The sequence below is a fragment of the Ambystoma mexicanum genome, chromosome 13 (genome assembly GCF_040938575.1).
Source record: "Ambystoma mexicanum isolate Mex_15411 chromosome 13, UKY_AmexF1_1, whole genome shotgun sequence".
Classification (NCBI taxonomy): domain Eukaryota; kingdom Metazoa; phylum Chordata; class Amphibia; order Caudata; family Ambystomatidae; genus Ambystoma; species Ambystoma mexicanum.
Genome location: NC_090938.1, coordinates 745,145,951 through 745,167,338, shown reverse-complemented (window position 1 = coordinate 745,167,338; position 21,388 = coordinate 745,145,951). Strand labels below are relative to the sequence as shown.

Below are 21,388 nucleotides of genomic sequence, written 5' to 3'. Positions count from 1 at the left end.
ATCGCAGCTGCAAGGGAATACATCCTGCCTTTAGCATTGCTGCCTGGGTTGAAGCTGCATGGGAATGCATCCTGCCTCTAGCATTGCTACCTGGGTCGCAGCTGCATGGGAATACATCCCGTGGGAATACATCCTGCCTCCTGCATTGCTATCTGGGTCACAGCTGCATGGGAATACATCCTGCCTCTAGCATTGCTGCCTGGGTCACAGCTGCATGGGAACACATCCTGCCTCTAGCATTGCTGCCTGGGTCGCAGCTGCATGGAAATACATCCTGCCTCTAGCATTGCTGCCTGGGTCACAGCTGCATGGAAATACATCCTGCCTCTAGCATCGCTGCCTGGGTCACAGCTGCATTGGAATACATCCTGCCTCTAGCATCGCTGCCTGGGTTGCAGCTACATGGGAATACATCCTGCCTATGGCATCGCTGCCTGGGTCGCAGCAGCATGGGAATACATCCTGCCTCTAGCATTGCTGCCTGGGTCGCAGCTTTATGGGAATACATCCTGCCTCTAGCATTGTTGCCTGGGTCGCAGCTGCATTGAAATACATCCTGCCTCTAGTATTGCTGCCTGGGTCGCAGCTGTATGGAAATACATCCCGTCTCTAGCATTGCTGCCCGGGTAGCAGCTGCATGGGAATACATCCTGCCTCTAGCATTGCTGCATGGGTCACACTGCATGGGAATGAATCCTGCCCCTAGCATTGCTGCCTGGGTCGCAGCTGCATGGGAATACATCCTGCCTCTAGTATTGCTGCCTGGGAGGCAGCTGCAGGGGAATACATCCTGCTCTAGCATTGCTGCATGGGTTGAAGCTGCATGTGAATACATCCTGCCTCTAGCATTGCTGCCTGCATCTCAGCTGCATGGGAATACATCCTGCCTTTAGCATTGCTGCCTGGGTTGAAGCTGCATGGGAATACATCCTGCCTCTAGCATTGCTACCTGGGTCGCAGCTACATGGGAATACATCCCGCCTCTAGCATTGCTGCCTGGGTCACAGCTGCATGGGAATACATCCCGCCTCTAGCATCGCTGCCTGGGTCGCAACTGCATGGAAATACATCCAGCCTGCCTCTAGCATTGCTGCCTGGGTCGCAGCTGCATTACAATACATCCTGCCTCTAGCATTGCTGCCTGGGTCGCAGCTGCATTGAAATACATCCTGCCTCTAGTATTGCTGCTTGGGTAGCAGCTGCATGGGAATACATCCTGCCTCTAGCATTGCTGCCTGGATCACAGCTGCATGGAAATACATCCTGCCTCTAGCATTGCTGCCTGGGTCACAGCTGCATGGGAATACATCCTGCCTCTAGCATTGCTGCCCGGGTCGCAGCTGTATGGGAATACATCCTGCCTCTAGCATTGCTGCCTGGGTCCCAGCTGCATTGAAATACATCCTGCCTCTAGTATTGCTGCCTGGGTCGCAGCTGCATGGAAATACATCCAGCCTCTAGCATTGCTGCCTGGGTCTCAGCTCTATGGAAATACATCCCGCCTCTAGCATTGCTATCTGGGTCGCAGCTGCATGGAAATACATCCCGCCTCTAGCATTGTTGCCTGGGTCACAGCTGCATGGGAATACATCCCGCCTCTGGCATTGCTGCCTCGGTCGCAGCTGCATGGAAATACATCCTGCCTCTGGCATTGCTGCCCGGGTCGCAGCTGCATGGGAATACATCCCGCGGGAATACATCCCGCCTCTAGCATTGCTATCTGGGTCACAGCTGCATGGGAATACATCCTGCCTCTAGCATTGATGCCTGGGTAACAGCTGCATGGGAATACATCCTGCCTCTAGCATTGTTGCCTGGGTCGCAGCTACATGGAAATACATCCTGCCTCTAGCATTGCTGCCTGGGTCGCAGCTGTATGGGAATACATCCTGCCTCTAGCATTGCTGCCCGGGTCGCAGCTATATGGGAATACATCCTGCCTCTAGCATTGCTGCCTGGGTCTCAGCTGCATTGAAATACATCCTGCCTCTAGTATTGCTGCCTGGGTCGCAGCTGCATGGAAATACATCCCGCCTCTAGCATTGCTATCTGGGTCGCAGCTGCATGGAAATACATCCCGCCTCTAGCATTGCTGCCTGGGTCGCAGCTGCATGGGAATACATCCCGCCTCTGGCATTGCTGCCTGGGTCGCAGCTGCATGGAAATACATCCTGCCTCTGGCATTGCTGCCCAGGTCGCAGCTGCATGGGAATACATCCCGTGGGAATACATCCTGCCTCTAGCAATGCTATCTGGGTCACAGCTGCATGGGAATACATCCTGCCTCTAGCATTGCTGCCTGGGTAACAGCTGCATGGGAATACATCCTGCCTCTAGCATTGCTGCCTGGGTCGCCTCTGCATGGAAATACATCCTGCCTCTAGCATTGCTGCCTGGGTCGCAGCTGCATGGAAATACATCCTGCCTCTAGCATCGCTGTCTGGGTCACAGCTACATGGGAATACATCCTGCCTCTAGCATCGCAGCCTGGGTCGCAGCTGCATGGGAATACATCCTGCCTCTAGCATCGCTGCCTGGGTCGCAGCTGCATTGAAATACATCCTGCCTCTAGTATTGCTGCCTGGGTCGCAGCTGTATTGGAATGCATCCTGCATCTAGCATTGCTGCATGGGTCGCAGCTGAATGGGAATAAATCCTGCCCCTAGCATTGCTACCTGGGTCGCAGCTGCATGGGAATACATCCTGCCTCTAGTATTGCTGCCTGGGAGGCACCTGCATGGGAATACATCCTGCCTCTATCATTGCTGCCTGGGTTGAAGCTGCATGGGAATACATCCTGCCCCTAGCATTGCTTCCTGGATCGCAGCTGCAAGGGAATACATCCTGCCTTTAGCATTGCTGCCTGGGTTGAAGCTGCATGGGAATACATCCTGCCTCTAGAATTGCTACCTGGGTCGCAGCTGCATGGGAATACATCCCGCCTTTAGCATTTCTGCCTGGGTCACAGCTGCATGGGAATACATCCCGTCTCTAGCATCGCTGCCTGGGTCACAGCTGCATGGAAATGTCTCCTGCCTCTAGCATTGTTGGCTTGGTCGCAGCTGTATGGAAATACATCCAGCCTGTGTTATGCACCAGCCATGGAAGTTATGGTATCGGTGGAGATACACCTAGCATGGATGCCTTTAATATCTAGTTAACGGTCTAGCCTTCTACCAAGATGGCGTCCGGAACGTATATACGCATCACGCACAGTAACAACGGTGCGTTGTATCATCGTTGATCTCTAACTTTGTTCATTGCCCCTTGCTCGTTGTTATTCTGTTTCGCAGAAAGACCTTACCCCCTCCTTCTTGCCTTGGTCTTTTTCTACCCTTCTGCTTTCACTCGCGGTGTATTCCTCTCAGGTGTATACTCAGCAGCGGTTTATACTGGTAAGTTCAGGGGAGTTTCTTTTCTCTTTCTCTTCGGTTTTCTGTCCCTATACTTGTATTTAACTATCTTTTTATTCTGCCTATCTATTACCTATTTTGTATATATCTTCTTGTTCTGCTTCTTTCTCACCTTTCCGAGACTCTGTCTACTTCCAGTCCCTTCGCCGCTGCACCCTCTCTCCCGCTGCACCCTCTCTCCGCTGCAATCATACTTCTGTGCCGAAGCTCCTGTTACCGCAGTTTCCCACGGAGCCGCTGGTCCTACGCATCTCCTGCCTTCTGCGGTGCCTTCTGGATCGCAGTACTCTCCGAACGTTGCCTGTTTCCTACGGTGCCTTCTGGATCGCAGTACTCTCCGAACGTTGCCTGATTTCCTGCGGTGCCTGCTGGAACTTGTAGTTTCTACAAACTACAGATCGGTTCTTGTCCTTGATTTGTGTAAAAGACTTCAGAATATTTACAACCTCTAAAGATCCTTTGTTCATCATAGCGGAAGTCACAATTGGTGGATCAGATACTCCTTTCCGACAGTAGAGAAGATCTGCTACACAGGGTTTTTTGCCTATCGGCTTTTTCCCTGGAGTTTTGGGACTGGCTCCTGGGAGATCACCGGATTTGGTTCCCATCCGGTCAAGGTGGCCTCCGAGGAGCCACGTCCTTATTTACGTCAAAAGAAGACCAAGAAGAAGACGGTATCAAAGAAGTATCGAAGAAGACAGGATTGGTCGTCTTCTACGGGCTCCCCTGGAGATTCAGGTGAGCAGGAGTTGGGCATAGAGAAAGGGGAAGTTGTTAGTTTTGACAGCCTGCCTCTAGCATTGCTGCCTGGGTCGCAGCTGTATGGGAATACATCCTGCCTCTAGCATTGCTGCCTGGGTCGCAGCTGCATTGAAATACATCCTGCCTCTAGTATTGCTGCCTGGGTCGCAGCTGCATGGGAATACATCCTGCCTCTAGCATTGCTGCCTGGGTCGCAGCTGTATGGGAATACATCCTGCCTCTAGAATTGCTGCCTGGGTCACAGCTGCATTGAAATACATCCTGCCTCTAGTATTGCTACCTGGGTCGCAGCTGCATGGAAATACATCCCACCTCTAGCATTGCTGCCTGGGTCACAGCTCTATGGAAATACATCCCACCTCTAGCCTTGCTATCTGGGTCGCAGCTGCATGGAAATACATCCCGCCTCTAGCATTGCTGCTTGGGTCTCAGCTGCATGGGAATACATCCCGCCTCTGGCATTGCTGCCTGGGTCGCAGCAGCATGGAAATACAGCCTGCCTCTAGCATTGCTGCCTGGGTCGCAGCTGTATGGGAATACATCCTGCCTCTAGCATTGCTGCCTGGGTCTCAGCTGCATTGAAATACATCCTGCCTCTAGTATTGCTGCCTGGGTCGCAGCTGCATGGAAATACATCCCGCCTCTAGCATTGCTATCTGGGTCGCAGCTGCATGGAAATACATCCCGCCTCTAGCATTGCTGCCTGGGTCGCAGCAGCATGGGAATACATCCTGCCTCTAGCATTGCTGCCTGGGTCGCAGCTTTATGGGAATACATCCTGCCTCTAGCATTGTTGCCTGGGTCGCAGCTGCATTGAAATACATCCTGCCTATAGTATTGCTGCCTGGGTCGCAGCTGTATGGAAATACATCCCGTCTCTAGCATTGCTGCCCGGGTAGCAGCTGCATGGGAATACATCCTGCCTCTAGCATTGCTGTATGGGTCACACTGCATGGGAATGAATCCTGCCCCTAGCATTGCTGCCTGGGTCGCAGCTGCATGGGAATACATCCCGTCTCTAGCATTGCTGCCCGGGTAGCAGCTGCATGGGAATACATCCTGCCTCTAGTATTGCTGCCTGGGAGGCAGCTGCAGGGGAATACATCCTGCTCTAGCATTGCTGCCTGGGTTGAAGCTGCATGTGAATACATCCTGCCTCTAGCATTGCTGCCTGCATCTCAGCTGCATGGGAATACATCCTGCCTTTAGCATTGCTGCCTGGGTTGAAGCTGCATGGGAATACATCCTGCCTCTAGCATTGCTACCTGGGTCGCAGTTACAAGGGAATACATCCCGCCTCTAGCATTGCTGCCTGGGTCACAGCTGCATGGGAATACATCCCGCGGGAATACATCCCGCCTCTAGCATTGCTATCTGGGTCACAGCTGCATGGGAATACATCCTGCCTCTAGCATTGCTGCCTGGGTAACAGCTGCATGGGAATACATCCTGCCTCTAGCATTGTTGCCTGGGTCGCAGCTACATGGAAATACATCCTGCCTCTAGCATTGCTGCAAGGGTCGCAGCTGCATGGGAATACATCCTGCCTCTAGCATTGCTGCCCGGGTCGCAGCTGTATGGGAATACATCCTGCCTCTAGCATTGCTGCCTGGGTCTCAGCTGCATTGAAATACATCCTGCCTCTAGTATTGCTGCCTGGGTCGCAGCTGCATGGAAATACATCCCGCCTCTAGCATTGCTATCTGGGTCGCAGCTGCATGGAAATACATCCCGCCTCTAGCATTGCTGCCTGCGTCGCAGCTGCATGGAAATACATCCTGCCTCTGGCATTGCTTCCCGGGTCGCAGCTGCATGGGAATACATCCCGTGGGAATACATCCTGCCTCTAGCATTGCTATCTGCGTCACAGCTGCATGGGAATACATCCTGCCTCTAGCATTGCTGCCTGGGTCGCAGCTGCATGGGAATACATCCTGCCTCTAGCATTGCTATCTGGGTCACAGCTGCATGGGAATACATCCTGCCTCTAGCATTGCTGCCTGGGTAACAGCTGCATGGGAATACATCCTGCCTCTAGCATTGCTGCCTGGGTCGCATCTGCATGGAAATAAATCCTGCCTCTAGCATTGCTGCCTGGGTCGCAGCTGCATGGAAATACATCCTGCCTCTAGCATCGCTGCCTGGGTCACAGCTACATGGGAATACATCCTGCCTCTAGCATCGCAGCCTGGGTCGCAGCTGCATGGGAATACATCCTGCCTCTAGCATCGCTGCCTGGGTTGCAGCTGCATTGAAATATATCCTGCCTCTAGTATTGCTGCCTGGGTCGCAGCTGTATGGGAATACATCCTGCATCTAGCATTGCTGCATGGGTCGCAGCTGCATGGGAATAAATCCTGCCCCTAGCATTGCTACCTGGGTCGCAGCTGCATGGTAATACATCCTGCCTCTAGTATTGCTGCCTGGGAGGCAGCTGCATGGGAATACATCCTGCCTCTATCATTGCTGTCTGGGTTGAAGCTGCATGGGAATACATCCTGCCCCTAGCATTGCTGCCTGGATCGCAGCTGCAAGGGAATACATCCTGCCTTTAGCATTGCTGCCTGGGTTGAAGCTGCATGGGAATGCATCCTGCCTCTAGCATTGCTACCTGGGTCGCAGCTGCATGGGAATACATCCCGTGGGAATACATCCTGCCTCCTGCATTGCTATCTGGGTCACAGCTGCATGGGAATACATCCTGCCTCTAGCATTGCTGCCTGGGTCACAGCTGCATGGGAACACATCCTGCCTCTAGCATTGCTGCCTGGGTCGCAGCTGCATGGAAATACATCCTGCCTCTAGCATTGCTGCCTGGGTCACAGCTGCATGGAAATACATCCTGCCTCTAGCATCGCTGCCTGGGTCACAGCTGCATTGGAATACATCCTGCCTCTAGCATCCCTGCCTGGGTCGCAGCTGCATTGAAATACATCCTGCCTCTAGTATTGCTGCCTGGGTCGCAGCTGTATGGGAATGCATCCTGCATCTAGCATTGCTGCATGGGTCGCAGCTGAATGGGAATAAATCCTGCCCCTAGCATTGCTACCTGGGTCGCAGCTGCATGGGAATACATCCTGCCTCTAGTATTGCTGCCTGGGAGGCAGCTGCATGGGAATACATCCTGCCTCTATCATTGCTGCCTGGGTTGAAGCTGCATGGGAATACATCCTGCCCCTAGCATTGCTGCCTGGATTGCAGCTGCAAGGGAATACATCCTGCCTTTAGCATTGCTGCCTGGGTTGAAGCTGCATGGGAATACATCCTGCCTCTAGAATTGCTACCTGGGTCGCAGCTGCATGGGAATACATCCCGCCTCTAGCATTTCTGCCTGGGTCACAGCTGCATGGGAATACATCCCGTCTCTAGCATCGCTGCCTGGGTCACAGCTGCATGGAAATGTCTCCTGCCTCTAGCATTGTTGGCTTGGTCGCAGCTGTATGGAAATACATCCAGCCTGTGTTATGCACCAGCCATGGAAGTTATGGTATCGGTGGAGATACACCTAGCATGGATGCCTTTAATATCTAGTTAACGGTCTAGCCTTCTACCAAGATGGCGTCCGGAACGTATATACGCATCACGCACAGTAACAACGGTGCGTTGTATCATCGTTGATCTCTAACTTTGTTCATTGCCCCTTGCTCGTTGTTATTCTGTTTCGCAGAAAGACCTTACCCCCTCCTTCTTGCCTTGGTCTTTTTCTACCCTTCTGCTTTCACTCGCGGTGTATTCCTCTCAGGTGTATACTCAGCAGCGGTTTATACTGGTAAGTTCACGGGAGTTTCTTTTCTCTTTCTCTTCGGTTTTCTGTCCCTATACTTGTATTTAACTATCTTTTTATTCTGCCTATCTATTACCTATTTTGTATATATCTTCTTGTTCTGCTTCTTTCTCACCTTTCCGAGACTCTGTCTACTTCCAGTCCCTCTTCCGCTGCACCCTCTCTCCCGCTGCACCCTCTCTCCGCTGCAATCATACTTCTGTGCCGAAGCTCCTGTACCGCAGTTTCCCACGGAGCCGCTGGTCCTACGCATCTCCTGCCTTCTGCGGTGCCTTCTGGATCGCAGTACTCTCCGAACGTTGCCTGTTTCCTACGGTGCCTTCTGGATCGCAGTACTCTCCGAACGTTGCCTGATTTCCTGCGGTGCCTGCTGGAACTTGTAGTTTCTACAAACTACAGATCGGTTCTTGTCCTTGATTTGTGTAAAAGACTTCAGAATATTTACAACCTCTAAAGATCCTTTGTTCATCATAGCGGAAGTCACAATTGGTGGATCAGATACTCCTTTCCGACAGTAGAGAAGATCTGCTACACAGGGTTTTTTGCCTATCGGCTTTTTCCCTGGAGTTTTGGGACTGGCTCCTGGGAGATCACCGGATTTGGTTCCCATCCGGTCAAGGTGGCCTCCGAGGAGCCACGTCCTTATTTACGTCAAAAGAAGACCAAGAAGAAGACGGTATCAAAGAAGTATCGAAGAAGACAGGATTGGTCGTCTTCTACGGGCTCCCCTGGAGATTCAGGTGAGGAGGAGTTGGGCATAGAGAAAGGGGAAGTTGTTAGTTTTGACAGCCTGCCTCTAGCATTGCTGCCTGGGTCGCAGCTGTATGGGAATACATCCTGCCTCTAGCATTGCTGCCTGGGTCGCAACTGCATTGAAATACATCCTGCCTCTAGTATTGCTGCCTGGGTCGCAGCTGCATGGGAATACATCCTGCCTCTAGCATCGCTGCCTGGGTCGCAGCTGCATTGAAATACATCCTGCCTCTAGTATTGCTGCCTGGGTCGCAGCTGTATGGGAATGCATCCTGCATCTAGCATTGCTGCATGGGTCGCAGCTGAATGGGAATAAATCCTGCCCCTAGCATTGCTACCTGGGTCGCAGCTGCATGGGAATACATCCTGCCTCTAGTATTGCTGCCTGGGAGGCAGCTGCATGGGAATACATCCTGCCTCTATCATTGCTGCCTGGGTTGAAGCTGCATGGGAATACATCCTGCCCCTAGCATTGCTGCCTGGATTGCAGCTGCAAGGGAATACATCCTGCCTTTAGCATTGCTGCCTGGGTTGAAGCTGCATGGGAATACATCCTGCCTCTAGAATTGCTACCTGGGTCGCAGCTGCATGGGAATACATCCCGCCTCTAGCATTTCTGCCTGGGTCACAGCTGCATGGGAATACATCCCGTCTCTAGCATCGCTGCCTGGGTCACAGCTGCATGGAAATGTCTCCTGCCTCTAGCATTGTTGGCTTGGTCGCAGCTGTATGGAAATACATCCAGCCTGTGTTATGCACCAGCCATGGAAGTTATGGTATCGGTGGAGATACACCTAGCATGGATGCCTTTAATATCTAGTTAACGGTCTAGCCTTCTACCAAGATGGCGTCCGGAACGTATATACGCATCACGCACAGTAACAACGGTGCGTTGTATCATCGTTGATCTCTAACTTTGTTCATTGCCCCTTGCTCGTTGTTATTCTGTTTCGCAGAAAGACCTTACCCCCTCCTTCTTGCCTTGGTCTTTTTCTACCCTTCTGCTTTCACTCGCGGTGTATTCCTCTCAGGTGTATACTCAGCAGCGGTTTATACTGGTAAGTTCACGGGAGTTTCTTTTCTCTTTCTCTTCGGTTTTCTGTCCCTATACTTGTATTTAACTATCTTTTTATTCTGCCTATCTATTACCTATTTTGTATATATCTTCTTGTTCTGCTTCTTTCTCACCTTTCCGAGACTCTGTCTACTTCCAGTCCCTCTTCCGCTGCACCCTCTCTCCCGCTGCACCCTCTCTCCGCTGCAATCATACTTCTGTGCCGAAGCTCCTGTACCGCAGTTTCCCACGGAGCCGCTGGTCCTACGCATCTCCTGCCTTCTGCGGTGCCTTCTGGATCGCAGTACTCTCCGAACGTTGCCTGTTTCCTACGGTGCCTTCTGGATCGCAGTACTCTCCGAACGTTGCCTGATTTCCTGCGGTGCCTGCTGGAACTTGTAGTTTCTACAAACTACAGATCGGTTCTTGTCCTTGATTTGTGTAAAAGACTTCAGAATATTTACAACCTCTAAAGATCCTTTGTTCATCATAGCGGAAGTCACAATTGGTGGATCAGATACTCCTTTCCGACAGTAGAGAAGATCTGCTACACAGGGTTTTTTGCCTATCGGCTTTTTCCCTGGAGTTTTGGGACTGGCTCCTGGGAGATCACCGGATTTGGTTCCCATCCGGTCAAGGTGGCCTCCGAGGAGCCACGTCCTTATTTACGTCAAAAGAAGACCAAGAAGAAGACGGTATCAAAGAAGTATCGAAGAAGACAGGATTGGTCGTCTTCTACGGGCTCCCCTGGAGATTCAGGTGAGGAGGAGTTGGGCATAGAGAAAGGGGAAGTTGTTAGTTTTGACAGCCTGCCTCTAGCATTGCTGCCTGGGTCTCAGCTGTATGGGAATACATCCTGCCTCTAGCATTGCTGCCTGGGTCGCAGCTGCATTGAAATACATCCTGCCTCTAGTATTGCTGCCTGGGTCGCAGCTGCATGGGAATACATCCTGCCTCTAGCATTGCTGCCTGGGTCGCAGCTGTATGGGAATACATCCTGCCTCTAGAATTGCTGCCTGGGTCACAGCTGCATTGAAATACATCCTGCCTCTAGTATTGCTACCTGGGTCGCAGCTGCATGGAAATACATCCCACCTCTAGCATTGCTGCCTGGGTCACAGCTCTATGGAAATACATCCCACCTCTAGCCTTGCTATCTGGGTCGCAGCTGCATGGAAATACATCCCGCCTCTAGCATTGCTGCTTGGGTCTCAGCTGCATGGGAATACATCCCGCCTCTGGCATTGCTGCCTGGGTCGCAGCAGCATGGAAATACAGCCTGCCTCTAGCATTGCTGCCTGGGTCGCAGCTGCATTGAAATACATCCTGCCTCTAGCATTGCTGCCTGGGTCTCAGCTGCATGGGAATACATCCCGCCTCTGGCATTGCTGCCTGGGTCGCAGCAGCATGGAAATACATCCTGCCTCTAGCATTGCTGCCCGGGTCGCCACTGCATGGGAATACATCCCGCGGGAATACATCCCGCCTCTAGCATTGCTATCTGGGTCACAGCTGCATGGGAATACATCCTGCCTCTAGCATTGCTGCCTGGGTCGCAGCTGCATGGAAATACATCCCGCCTCTAGCATTGCTGCCTGGGTCTCAGCTGCATGGGAATACATCCCGCCTCTGGCATTGCTGCCTGGGTCGCAGCAGCATGGAAATACATCCTGCCTTTAGCATTGCTGCCCGGGTCGCCACTGCATGGGAATACATCCCGCGGGAATACATCCCGCCTCTAGCATTGCTATCTGGGTCACAGCTGCATGGGAATACATCCTGCCTCTAGCATTGCTGCCTGGGTCGCAGCTGCATGGAAATACATCCTGCCTCTAGCATCGCTGCCTGGGTCGCAGCTGCATGGGAATACATCCCGCCTCTAGCACTGCTGCCTGGGTCGCAGCTGCATGGAAGTACATCCCGCCTATGGCAGTGCTGCCTGGGTCGCAGCTGCATGGGAATACACCCTGCCTCTAGCATCGCTGCCTGGGTCGCAGCTGCATGGGAATACATCCTGCCTCTAGTATTGCTGCCTGGGTCGCAGCTGCATGGGAATACATCCTGCCTCTAGCATCAGTGGCTGGGTTGCAGCAGCATGGGAATACATCCTGCCTCTAGCATCGCTGCCTGGGTCGCAGAAGCATGGGAATACATCCTGCCTCTATCACTGCTGCCTGGGATGCAGCTGCCTGGGAATACATCCTGCCTCTAGCATTGCTGCCCGGGACGCAGCTGCTTGGGAATAAATCCTGCCTCTAGCACTGCTGCCTGGGTCGCAGCTGCATGGGAATACATCACGCCTCTAGCATTGTTGCCTGGGTCGCAGCTGCATGGGAATACATCCCGCCTCTAGCATAGCTGCCTGGGTCGCAGCTGCATGGGAATACATCCCGCCTCTGGCATTGCTGCCTGGGTCACAGCTGCATGGGAATACATCCTGCCTCTAGCATTGCTGCCTGGGTCGCAGCAGCATGGAAATACATCCTGCCTCTAGCATTGCTGCCTCGGTCGCAGCTGCATTGAAATACATCCTGCCTCTAGTATTGCTGCCCGGTTCGCAGCTGCATGGGAATACATCCCGCGGGAATACATTCCGCCTCTAGCATTGCTATCTGGGTCACAGCTGCATGGGAATACATCCTGCCTCTAGCATTGCTTCCTGGGTCGCAGCTGCATGGAAATATATCCTGCCTCTAGCATCGCTGCCTGGGTCGCAGCTGCATGGGAATACATCCCACCCTCTAGCACTGCTGCCTGGGTCGCAGCTGCATGGAAGTACAACCCGCCTATGGCAGTGCTGCCTGGGTCGCAGCTGCATGGGAATACACCCTGCCTCTAGCATCGCTGCCTGGGTCGCAGCTGCATGGGAATACATCCTGCCTCTAGTATTGCTGCCTGGGTCGCAGCTGCATGGGAATACATCCTGCTTCTAGCATCGCTGCCTGGGTTGCAGCAGCATGGGAATACATACTGCCTCTAGCATCGCTGCCTGGGTCGCAGAAGCATGGGAATACATCCTGCCTCTATCACTGCTGCATGGGATGCAGCTGGCTGGGAATACATCCTGCCTCTAGCATTGGTGCCCGGGACGCAGCTGCTTGGGAATAAATCCTGCCTCTAGCACTGCTGCCCGGGTCGCAGCTGTATGGGAATACATCCCGCCTCTAGCATAGCTGCCTGGGTGGCAGCTGCATGGGAATACATCCCGCCTCTGGCATTGCTGCCTGGGTCACAGCTGCATGGGAATACATCCTGCCTCTAGCATAGCTGCCTGGGTCGCAGCTGCATGGAAATACATCCTGCCTCTAGCATTGCTCCCTGGGTCGCAGCTGCATGGGAATAAATCCCGCCTCTGGCATTGCTGCCTGGGTCGCAGTTGCATGGGAATACATCCCGCCTCTGGCATTGCTGCCTGGGTCACAGCTGCATGGGAATACATCCTGCCTCTAGCATAGCTGCCTGGGTCGCAGCTGCATGGAAATAAATCCTGCCTCTAGCATTGCTCCCTGGGTCGCAGCTGCATGGAAATACATCTTGCCTCTAGCATTGCTCCCTGGGTCGCAGCTGCATGGGAATAAATCCCGCCTATAGCATCGCTGCCTGGGTCGCAGCTGCATGGGAATACATCCTGCCTCTAGCATTGCTGCCTGAGAATGCATCCTGCCTCTAGCATTGCTGCCTGGGTCACAGCTGCATGCGAATACATCCCCCCTCTAGCATCGCGGCCTGGGTCGCAGCTGCATGGGAATTAATCCCGCCTATAGCATCGCTGCCTGGGTCGCAGCTGCATGGGAATACATCCTGCCTCTGGCATTGCTGCCTGGGTCACAGCTGCATGGGAATACATCCTGCCTCTAGCATTGCTGCCTGGGTCACAGCTGCATCCTGCCTCTAGCATTGCTGCATGGGTTGCAGCTGCATCCTGCCTCTCTCTAGCATTGCTGCCTGGGTCGCAGCTGCATGGGAATGCATCCTGCCTCTAGCATCGCTGCCTGGGTCGCTTATTTGATTACCTGGGGACTGGTTTCTCGGTCTCTAAATTATGAAACCAGAACATCTTCTGTGCCGGGTTTCGGAAGTGGAATCAGGAAAAACTGTGGCAGACCCACAATTTGTGACCACACACCATTTGCACAATAAAGTGGCACAAAATAAAGAAGCTAAACATGAGGCAAATGTGTTTCAAGGTGCTATCCGGTGTTACATAACTCTGGACAGTGCTCCGAAGCAGCTCTACAACTCATGGCGCTTGAAAACACACCAACAAAAAGAAGACACAGGAAAATACCAATATGGAAAAATGTGCTTGATAGCGGGAGGGGGCTCTTCTACAGCATTTTCCAAGGTTTCTTTTTGTTCCAAATCCACACCAGTCCCTGCTATACTGAGGACACGCCCACCCAGCTTGATGGGCGTGTCCCACAGCCAGTAAAGACCTCACACTCCTCCACGGTGTATAAGGAAGGAGAAGGACTGACACGCCCACTTCGTGGGCTCTGATGAGAAACGAAACTTAACTTCACTTTTTTTGCAGCTGAGCAGGAACATGGCCGCAGCAGCCCCGTTCCAGAGCCTGAAGGAGGAGGCCACCTGCTCCATATGCATGGAATACTTCACAGAGCCGGTGTCGCAGAAGCATGGGAATACATCCTGCCTCTATCACTGCTGCCTGGGATGCAGCTGCCTGGGAATACAAACTGCCTCTAGCATTGCTGCCCGGGACGCAGCTGCTTGGGAATAAATCCTGCCTCTAGCACTGCTGCCTGGGTCGCAGCTGCATGGGAATACATCCTGCCTCTAGCATTGCTGTCTGGGTCGCAGCTGCATGGGAATACATCCCGCCTCTAGCATAGCTGCCTGGGTCGCAGCTGCATGGGAATACATCCCGCCTCTGGGATTGCTGCCTGGGTCACAGCTGCATGGGAATACATCCTGCCTCTAGCATTGCTATCTGGGTCACAGCAGCATGGAAATACATCCTGCCTCTAGCATTGCTTTCTCAGTCGCAGCTGCATTGAAATACATCCTGCCTCTAGTATTGCTGCCCGGGTCGCAGCTGCATGGGAATACATCCTGCGGGAATACATCCCGCCTCTAGCATTGCTATCTGGGTCACAGCTGCATGGGAATACATCCTGCCTCTAGCATTGCTGCCTGGGTCGCAGCTGCATGGAAATACATCCTGCCTCTAGCATCGCTGCCTGGGATGCAGCTGGATGGGAATACATCCCGCCTCTGGCAATGCTGCCCGGGACGCAGCTGCTTGGGAATAAATCCTGCCTCTAGCACTGCTGCCTGGGTCGCAGCTGCATGGGAATACATCCTGCCTCTAGCATTGCTGTCTGGGTCGCAGCTGCATGGGAATACATCCCGCCTCTAGCATAGCTGCCTGGGTCGCAGCTGCATGGGAATACATCCCGCCTCTGGCATTGCTGCCTGGGTCACAGCTGCATGGGAATACATCCTGCCTCTAGCATTGCTATCTGGGTCACAGCAGCATGGAAATACATCCTGCCTCTAGCATTGCTTTCTCAGTCGCAGCTGCATTGAAATACATCCTGCCTCTAGTATTGCTGCCCGGGTCGCAGCTGCATGGGAATACATCCTGCGGGAATACATCCCGCCTCTAGCATTGCTATCTGGGTCACAGCTGCATGGTAATACATCCTGCCTCTAGCATTGCTGCCTGGGTCGCAGCTGCATGGAAATACATCCTGCCTCTAGCATCGCTGCCTGGGATGCAGCTGGATGGGAATACATCCCGCCTCTGGCAATGCTGCCCGGGACGCAGCTGCTTGGGAATAAATCCTGCCTCTAGCACTGCTGCCTGGGTCGCAGCTGCATGGGAATACATCCCGCCTCTAGCATAGCTGCCTGGGTCGCAGCTGCATGGGAATACATCCCGCCTCTTGCATTGCTGCCTGGGTCACAGCTGCATGGGAATACATCCTGCCTCTAGCATTGCTACCTGGGTCGCAGCTGCATGGGAATACATCCCGCGGGAATACATCCCGCCTCTAGCTTTGCTATCTGGGTCACAGCTGCATGGGAATACATCCTGCCTCTAGCATTGCTGTCTGGGTCGCAGCTGCATGGAAATACATCCTGCCTCTAGCATCGCTGCCTGGGTCGCAGCTGCATGGGAATACATCCCGCCTCTAGCACTGCTGCCTGGGTCGCAGCTGCATGGAAGTACAACCCGCCTATGGCAGTGTTGCCTGGGTCGCAGCTGCATGGGAATACACCCTGCCTCTAGCATCGCTGCCTGGTTCGCAGCTGCATGGGAATACATCCTGCCTCTAGTATTGCTGCCTGGGTCGCAGCTGCATGGGAATACATCCTGCCTCTAGCATCGCTGCCTGGGTTGCAGCAGCATGGGAATACATCCTGCCTCTAGCATCGCTGCCTGGGTCGCAGAAGCATGGGAATACATCCTGCCTCTATCACTGCTGCCTGGGAGGCAGCTGCCTGGGAATACATCCTGCCTCTAGCATTGCTGCCCGGGATGCAGCTGCTTGGGAATAAATCCTGCCTCTAGCACTGCTGCCCGGGTCGCAGCTGCATGGGAATACATCCTGCCTCTATCACTGCTGCCTGGGATGCAGCTGCCTGGGAATACATCCTGCCTCTAGCATTGCTGCCCGGGACGCAGCTGCTTGGGAATAAATCCTGCCTCTAGCACTGCTGCCCGGGTCGCAGCTGCATGGGAATACATCCCGCCTCTAGCATAGCTGCCTGGGTCGCAGCTGCATGCAAATACATCCCGCCTCTGGCATTGCTACCTGGGTCACAGCTGCATGGGAATACATCCTGCCTCTAGCATAGCTGCCTGGGTCGTAGCTGCATGGAAATACATCCTGCCTCTAGCATTGCTCCCTGGGTCGCAGCTGCATGGGAATAAATCCTACCTATAGCATCGCTGCCTGGGTCACAGCTGCATGGGAATACATCCCGCCTCTGGCATTGCTGCCTGGGTCACAGCTGCATGGGAATACATCCTGCCTCTAGCATAGCTGCCTGGGTGGCAGCTGCATGGAAATACATCCTGCCTCTAGCATTGCTCCCTGGGTCGCAGCTGCATGGAAATACATCCTGCCTCTAGCATTGCTCCCTGGGTCGCAGCTGCATGGGAATAAATCCCGCCTATAGCATCGCTGCCTGGGTCGCAGCTGCATGGGAATACATCCTGCCTCTAGCATTGCTGCCTGGGAATGCATCCTGCCTCTAGCATTGCTGCCTGGGTCACAGCTGCATGGGAATACATCCCCCCTCTAGCATCGCTGCCTGGGTCGCAGCTGCATGGGAATACATCCTGCCTCTAGCATTGCTGCCTGGGTCACAGCTGCATCCTGCCTCTAGCATTGCTGCATGGGTCGCAGCTGCATCCTGCCTCTCTCTAGCATTGCTGCCTGGGTCGCAGCTGTATGGGAATACATCCTGCCTCTAGCATCGCTGCCTGGGTCGCAGCTGCATGGAAATACATCCTGCCTCTGGCATTGCTGCCTGGGTCACAACAGCATGTGAATACATCCTGCCTCTAGCATAGCTGCCTGGGTCGCACCTGCATGGGAATACATCCCGCCTCTGGCATTGCTGCCTGGGTCACAGCTGCATGGAAATACATCCTGCCTCTAGCATAACTGCCTGGGTCGCAGCTGCACGGAAATACATCCTGCCTCTGGCATTGCTGCCTGGGTCACAGCTGCATCCTCCATCTAGCATTGCTGCATGGGTCGCAGCTGCATCCTGCCTCTCTCTAGCATTGCTGCCTGGGTCGCAGCTGCACGGAAATACATCCTGCCTCTGGCATTGCTGCCTGGGTCACAGCTGCATCCTGCCTCTCTCTAGCATTGCTGCCTGGGTCGCAGCTGTATGGGAATACATCCTGCCTCTAGCATCGCTGCCTGGGTCGCAGCTGCATGGAAATACATCCTGCCTCTGGCATTGCTGCCTGGGTCACAACAGCATGTGAATACATCCTGCCTCTAGCATAGCTGCCTGGGTCGCACCTGCATGGGAATACATCCCGCCTCTGGCATTGCTGCCTGGGTCACAGCTGCATGGAAATACATCCTGCCTCTAGCATAACTGCCTGGGTCGCAGCTGCACGGAAATACATCCTGCCTCTGGCATTGCTGCCTGGGTCACAGCTGCATCCTGCCTCTAGCATTGCTGCATGGGTCGCAGCTGCATCCTGCCTCTCTCTAGCATTGCTGCCTGGGTCGCAGCTGCACGGAAATACATCCTGCCTCTGACATTGCTGCCTGGGTCACAGCTGCATCCTGCCTCTCTCTAGCACTGCTACCTGGGTCGCAGCTGCACGGAAATACATCCTGCCTCTGGCATTGCTGCCTGGGTCACAGCTGCATCCTGCCTCTAGCATTGCTGCATGGGTCGCAGCTGCATCCTGCCTCTCTCTAGCATTGCTGCCTGGGTCGCAGCTGTATGGGAATACATCCTGCCTCTAGCATCGCTGCCTGGGTCACAGCTGCATGGAAATACATCCTGCCTCTGGCATTGCTGCCTGGGTCACAACAGCATGTGAATACATCCTGCCTCTAGCATAGCTGCCTGGGTCGCACCTGCATGGGAATACATCCCGCCTCTGGCATTGCTGCCTGGGTCACCGCTGCATGGAAATACATCCTGCCTCTAGCATAGCTGCCTGGGTCGCAGCTGCACGGAAATACATCCTGCCTCTGGCATTGCTGCCTGGGTCACAGCTGCATCCTGCCTCTAGCATTGCTGCATGGGTCGCAGCTGCATCCTGCCTCTCTCTAGCATTGCTGCCTGGGTCGCAGCTGTATGGGAATACATCCTGCCTCTAGCATCGCTGCCTGGGTCACAGCTGCATGGAAATACATCCTGCCTCTGGCATTGCTGCCTGGGTCACAACAGCATGTGAATACATCCTGCCTCTAGCATAGCTGCCTGGGTCGCACCTGCATGGGAATACATCCCGCCTCTGGCATTGCTGCCTGGGTCACCGCTGCATGGAAATACATCCTGCCTCTAGCATAGCTGCCTGGGTCGCAGCTGCATGGGAATACATCCCGCCTCTAGCACTGCTACCTGGGTCGCAGCTGCATGGGAATACATCTGCCTCTGGCATCGCTGCCTGGGTCGCAGCTGCATGGGAATACATCCTGCCTCTAGCATCGCTGCCTGGGTCGCTTATTGGATTACCTGGGGACTGGTTTCTCGGTCTCTAAATTATGAAACCAGAACATCTTCTGTGCTGGATTTCGGAAGTGGAATCAGGAAAAACTGTGTCAGACCCACAATTTGTGACCACACACCATTTGTACAATAAAGTGGCACAAAATAAAGAAGCTAACATGAGGCAAATGCGTTTCAAGGTGCTATCCGGTGTTACATAACTCTGGACAGTGCTCCGAAGCAGCTCTACAACTCATGGCGCTTGAAAACACACCAACAAAAAGAAGACATAGGAAAATACCAATATGGAAAAATGTGCTTGATAGGGGGAGAGGGGCTCTTCTAAAGTATTTTCCAAGGTATCTTTGTTCCAAGTCCACACCAGTGCCTGCTCTAAAGAGGACACGCCCATCCACCTTGATAGGCATGTCGCACAGGCAGTAAAGACTTCACGCTCTTCCGCGGTGTATAAGGAAGGAGAAGGACTGACACGCCCCCTTCAGGGGCTCTGATGAGAAACGAAACCAAAAGTAACGTGTTTCGTGTTTTGCAGCTGAGCAGGAACATGGCCACAGCCGCCCAGCTCCAGAGCCTGAAGGAGGAGGCCACCTGCTCCATATGCCTGGAATACTTCACAGAGCCGGTGTCTGTGCAGTGCGGACATGCCTTCTGCCTGTCCTGCATCACTCAGTGCTGGGAGGGACTGGAGGCAAACTTCCCCTGCCCTCAGTGCAGGGAAACCTCACAGAGCAAAACCCTCCGACCCATCAGGCTAGTGGCGAACGTGGTGGAAATAGCCAAACAGCTTCCCGCCCCCAGCAACACCCCCCAGGAGGAGAATATGTGCAGAGAACATGAAGAGAAACTGAAACTCTTCTGCGAGGATGACCAGAGACCCATCTGTGTGGTGTGCAGCATGTCACGTGATCATAAGCCTCACACAGTGCTCCCCATTTCCGAGGCTGCACAGGAGTACAAGGTATGTGTGCTGTAGCCTGTAGGCCAGGGACATGGGTGGGTTCTCTGCACAGTGCTCCTCATTCCAGCGCCTGTCCAGGAGTACAAGGTGTATGTGTGTTATAGGGACATGGGGTTGGGTGGAGGGTGGGGTTCTCACACTGTGCCTCCATCCCAGCAGTTGCCCATGAGTACAAGGTATGTGTGTGCTGTAAGTCTGGGACATGGGTGCATTCTCACACACTGCTCTTCATTTCTGATGCTGCCCAGGAGTACCAGGTATGTGTGCTATAGGGACATGCGTTGTGGATGTGATGGCGCAGGCACTCATTATAGCCACAGCGAACCCCTAAAGGAGGAGGTCCAGCACGTGCAGCTGCACAGTGAAGAGAACCACACACCTGAGTGTGTGCCAGGTATCTCTGCAGCATAGAGCTCACACAGTGTGTCCTATAAAGAAGGGCCCAAGAGCACACTGTGTGTGACTTGACTGGTGGCAAAAGGCACCCTCCCTGCGCCCTCATAAGGGTGCCCAGGAGCACAAGTAGAGTATGTAAAGGGGCAGGAATCAAAGTGTCTGTCCAAAGTACCACGGTGTGCATTAGACGGGTCTGTGACCTTAGGGTGCACGCTGTTTGTCCAATTTAGGAGGCAGCCTAAGGGCACACCATGCATATTATGTGAAGGGTCTGAGCTCGCAAAGGTCACAGTGTCGTCTATAGTAAGATGCCCAAGACCACACAATGTTCATATAGCAAGCTTGGGACCAAAGGGTTGCCACAGAATAAGGCTGACCAAATGTACAAATTGGTAGCATCCGCACTACCTTAGAAGAAAACAGAGGTCGACAAACAATGCAGCAACCCAGGCTGAGAGCGTGCTGGGAGAGCGTGCTGGGAGCGTGCTGGGAGCGTGCCGCAGACGAGAGTGACATCATCATTTGGAGTGGGGAACGCTGTTCGCATTTCAACAGCTACGAGCCCCTGCTGCCGGACTCACTGTCTCCCTCCTCCATATATATATATATATATATATATATATATATATATATATATATATATATATATATATATATATATATAATAAATATATATTAAAGTTATTTACCCGTTTCCTTACCGGTGGTCACTTCAAAATTGCATATGTGACCAGACAGGAACCACATGTCCCACGATGCCCCCGCGCCCAGAGAGTACACATGCCATGGATAGAACCTAAGGTGCTGGGTGGAGAATGCCCAAGAGTACACGTGATGAATGTTGCATGTCTTGGGATCCTAAAGCTCATGGTGAGTGGGGGCTGCCCAAGAGTACATGGGGTGTATGTGGCAAGTCCTGGGAGCATATATCTCATACCGAGTAAAGGCTACCACAGAGTACAGAGGGTGTAAGTGGCATGTCTTGGGACCCTAAATCTCCTACTGAGTTCCAGGCTGCCCAACAGTATAATGGTGTGTGTGGCATGTTTGGGACCTTGCATCTCATACTGTGTGGAGGCTGCCACAGA

At 53.5% G+C, this 21,388-nt stretch overlaps 1 protein-coding gene and 1 long non-coding RNA gene across 2 annotated transcripts in view; both read left to right on the top strand.

Moving 5' to 3' along the window:
* LOC138521888 (uncharacterized) overlaps positions 1 to 21,388 on the top strand; it is a 502,654-nt gene that overhangs the window by 308,907 nt on the left and 172,359 nt on the right. The window lies entirely within an intron of this gene.
* LOC138522122 (E3 ubiquitin-protein ligase TRIM39-like) overlaps positions 19,426 to 21,388 on the top strand; it is a 90,741-nt gene continuing 88,778 nt past the window's right edge. The window contains exon 1 of the mRNA XM_069635379.1: positions 19,426 to 19,904. Coding sequence (XP_069491480.1) covers positions 19,437 to 19,904 — 468 coding nt within the window. The 5' untranslated portion in view covers positions 19,426 to 19,436. The remainder of the gene's footprint in view (positions 19,905 to 21,388) is intronic.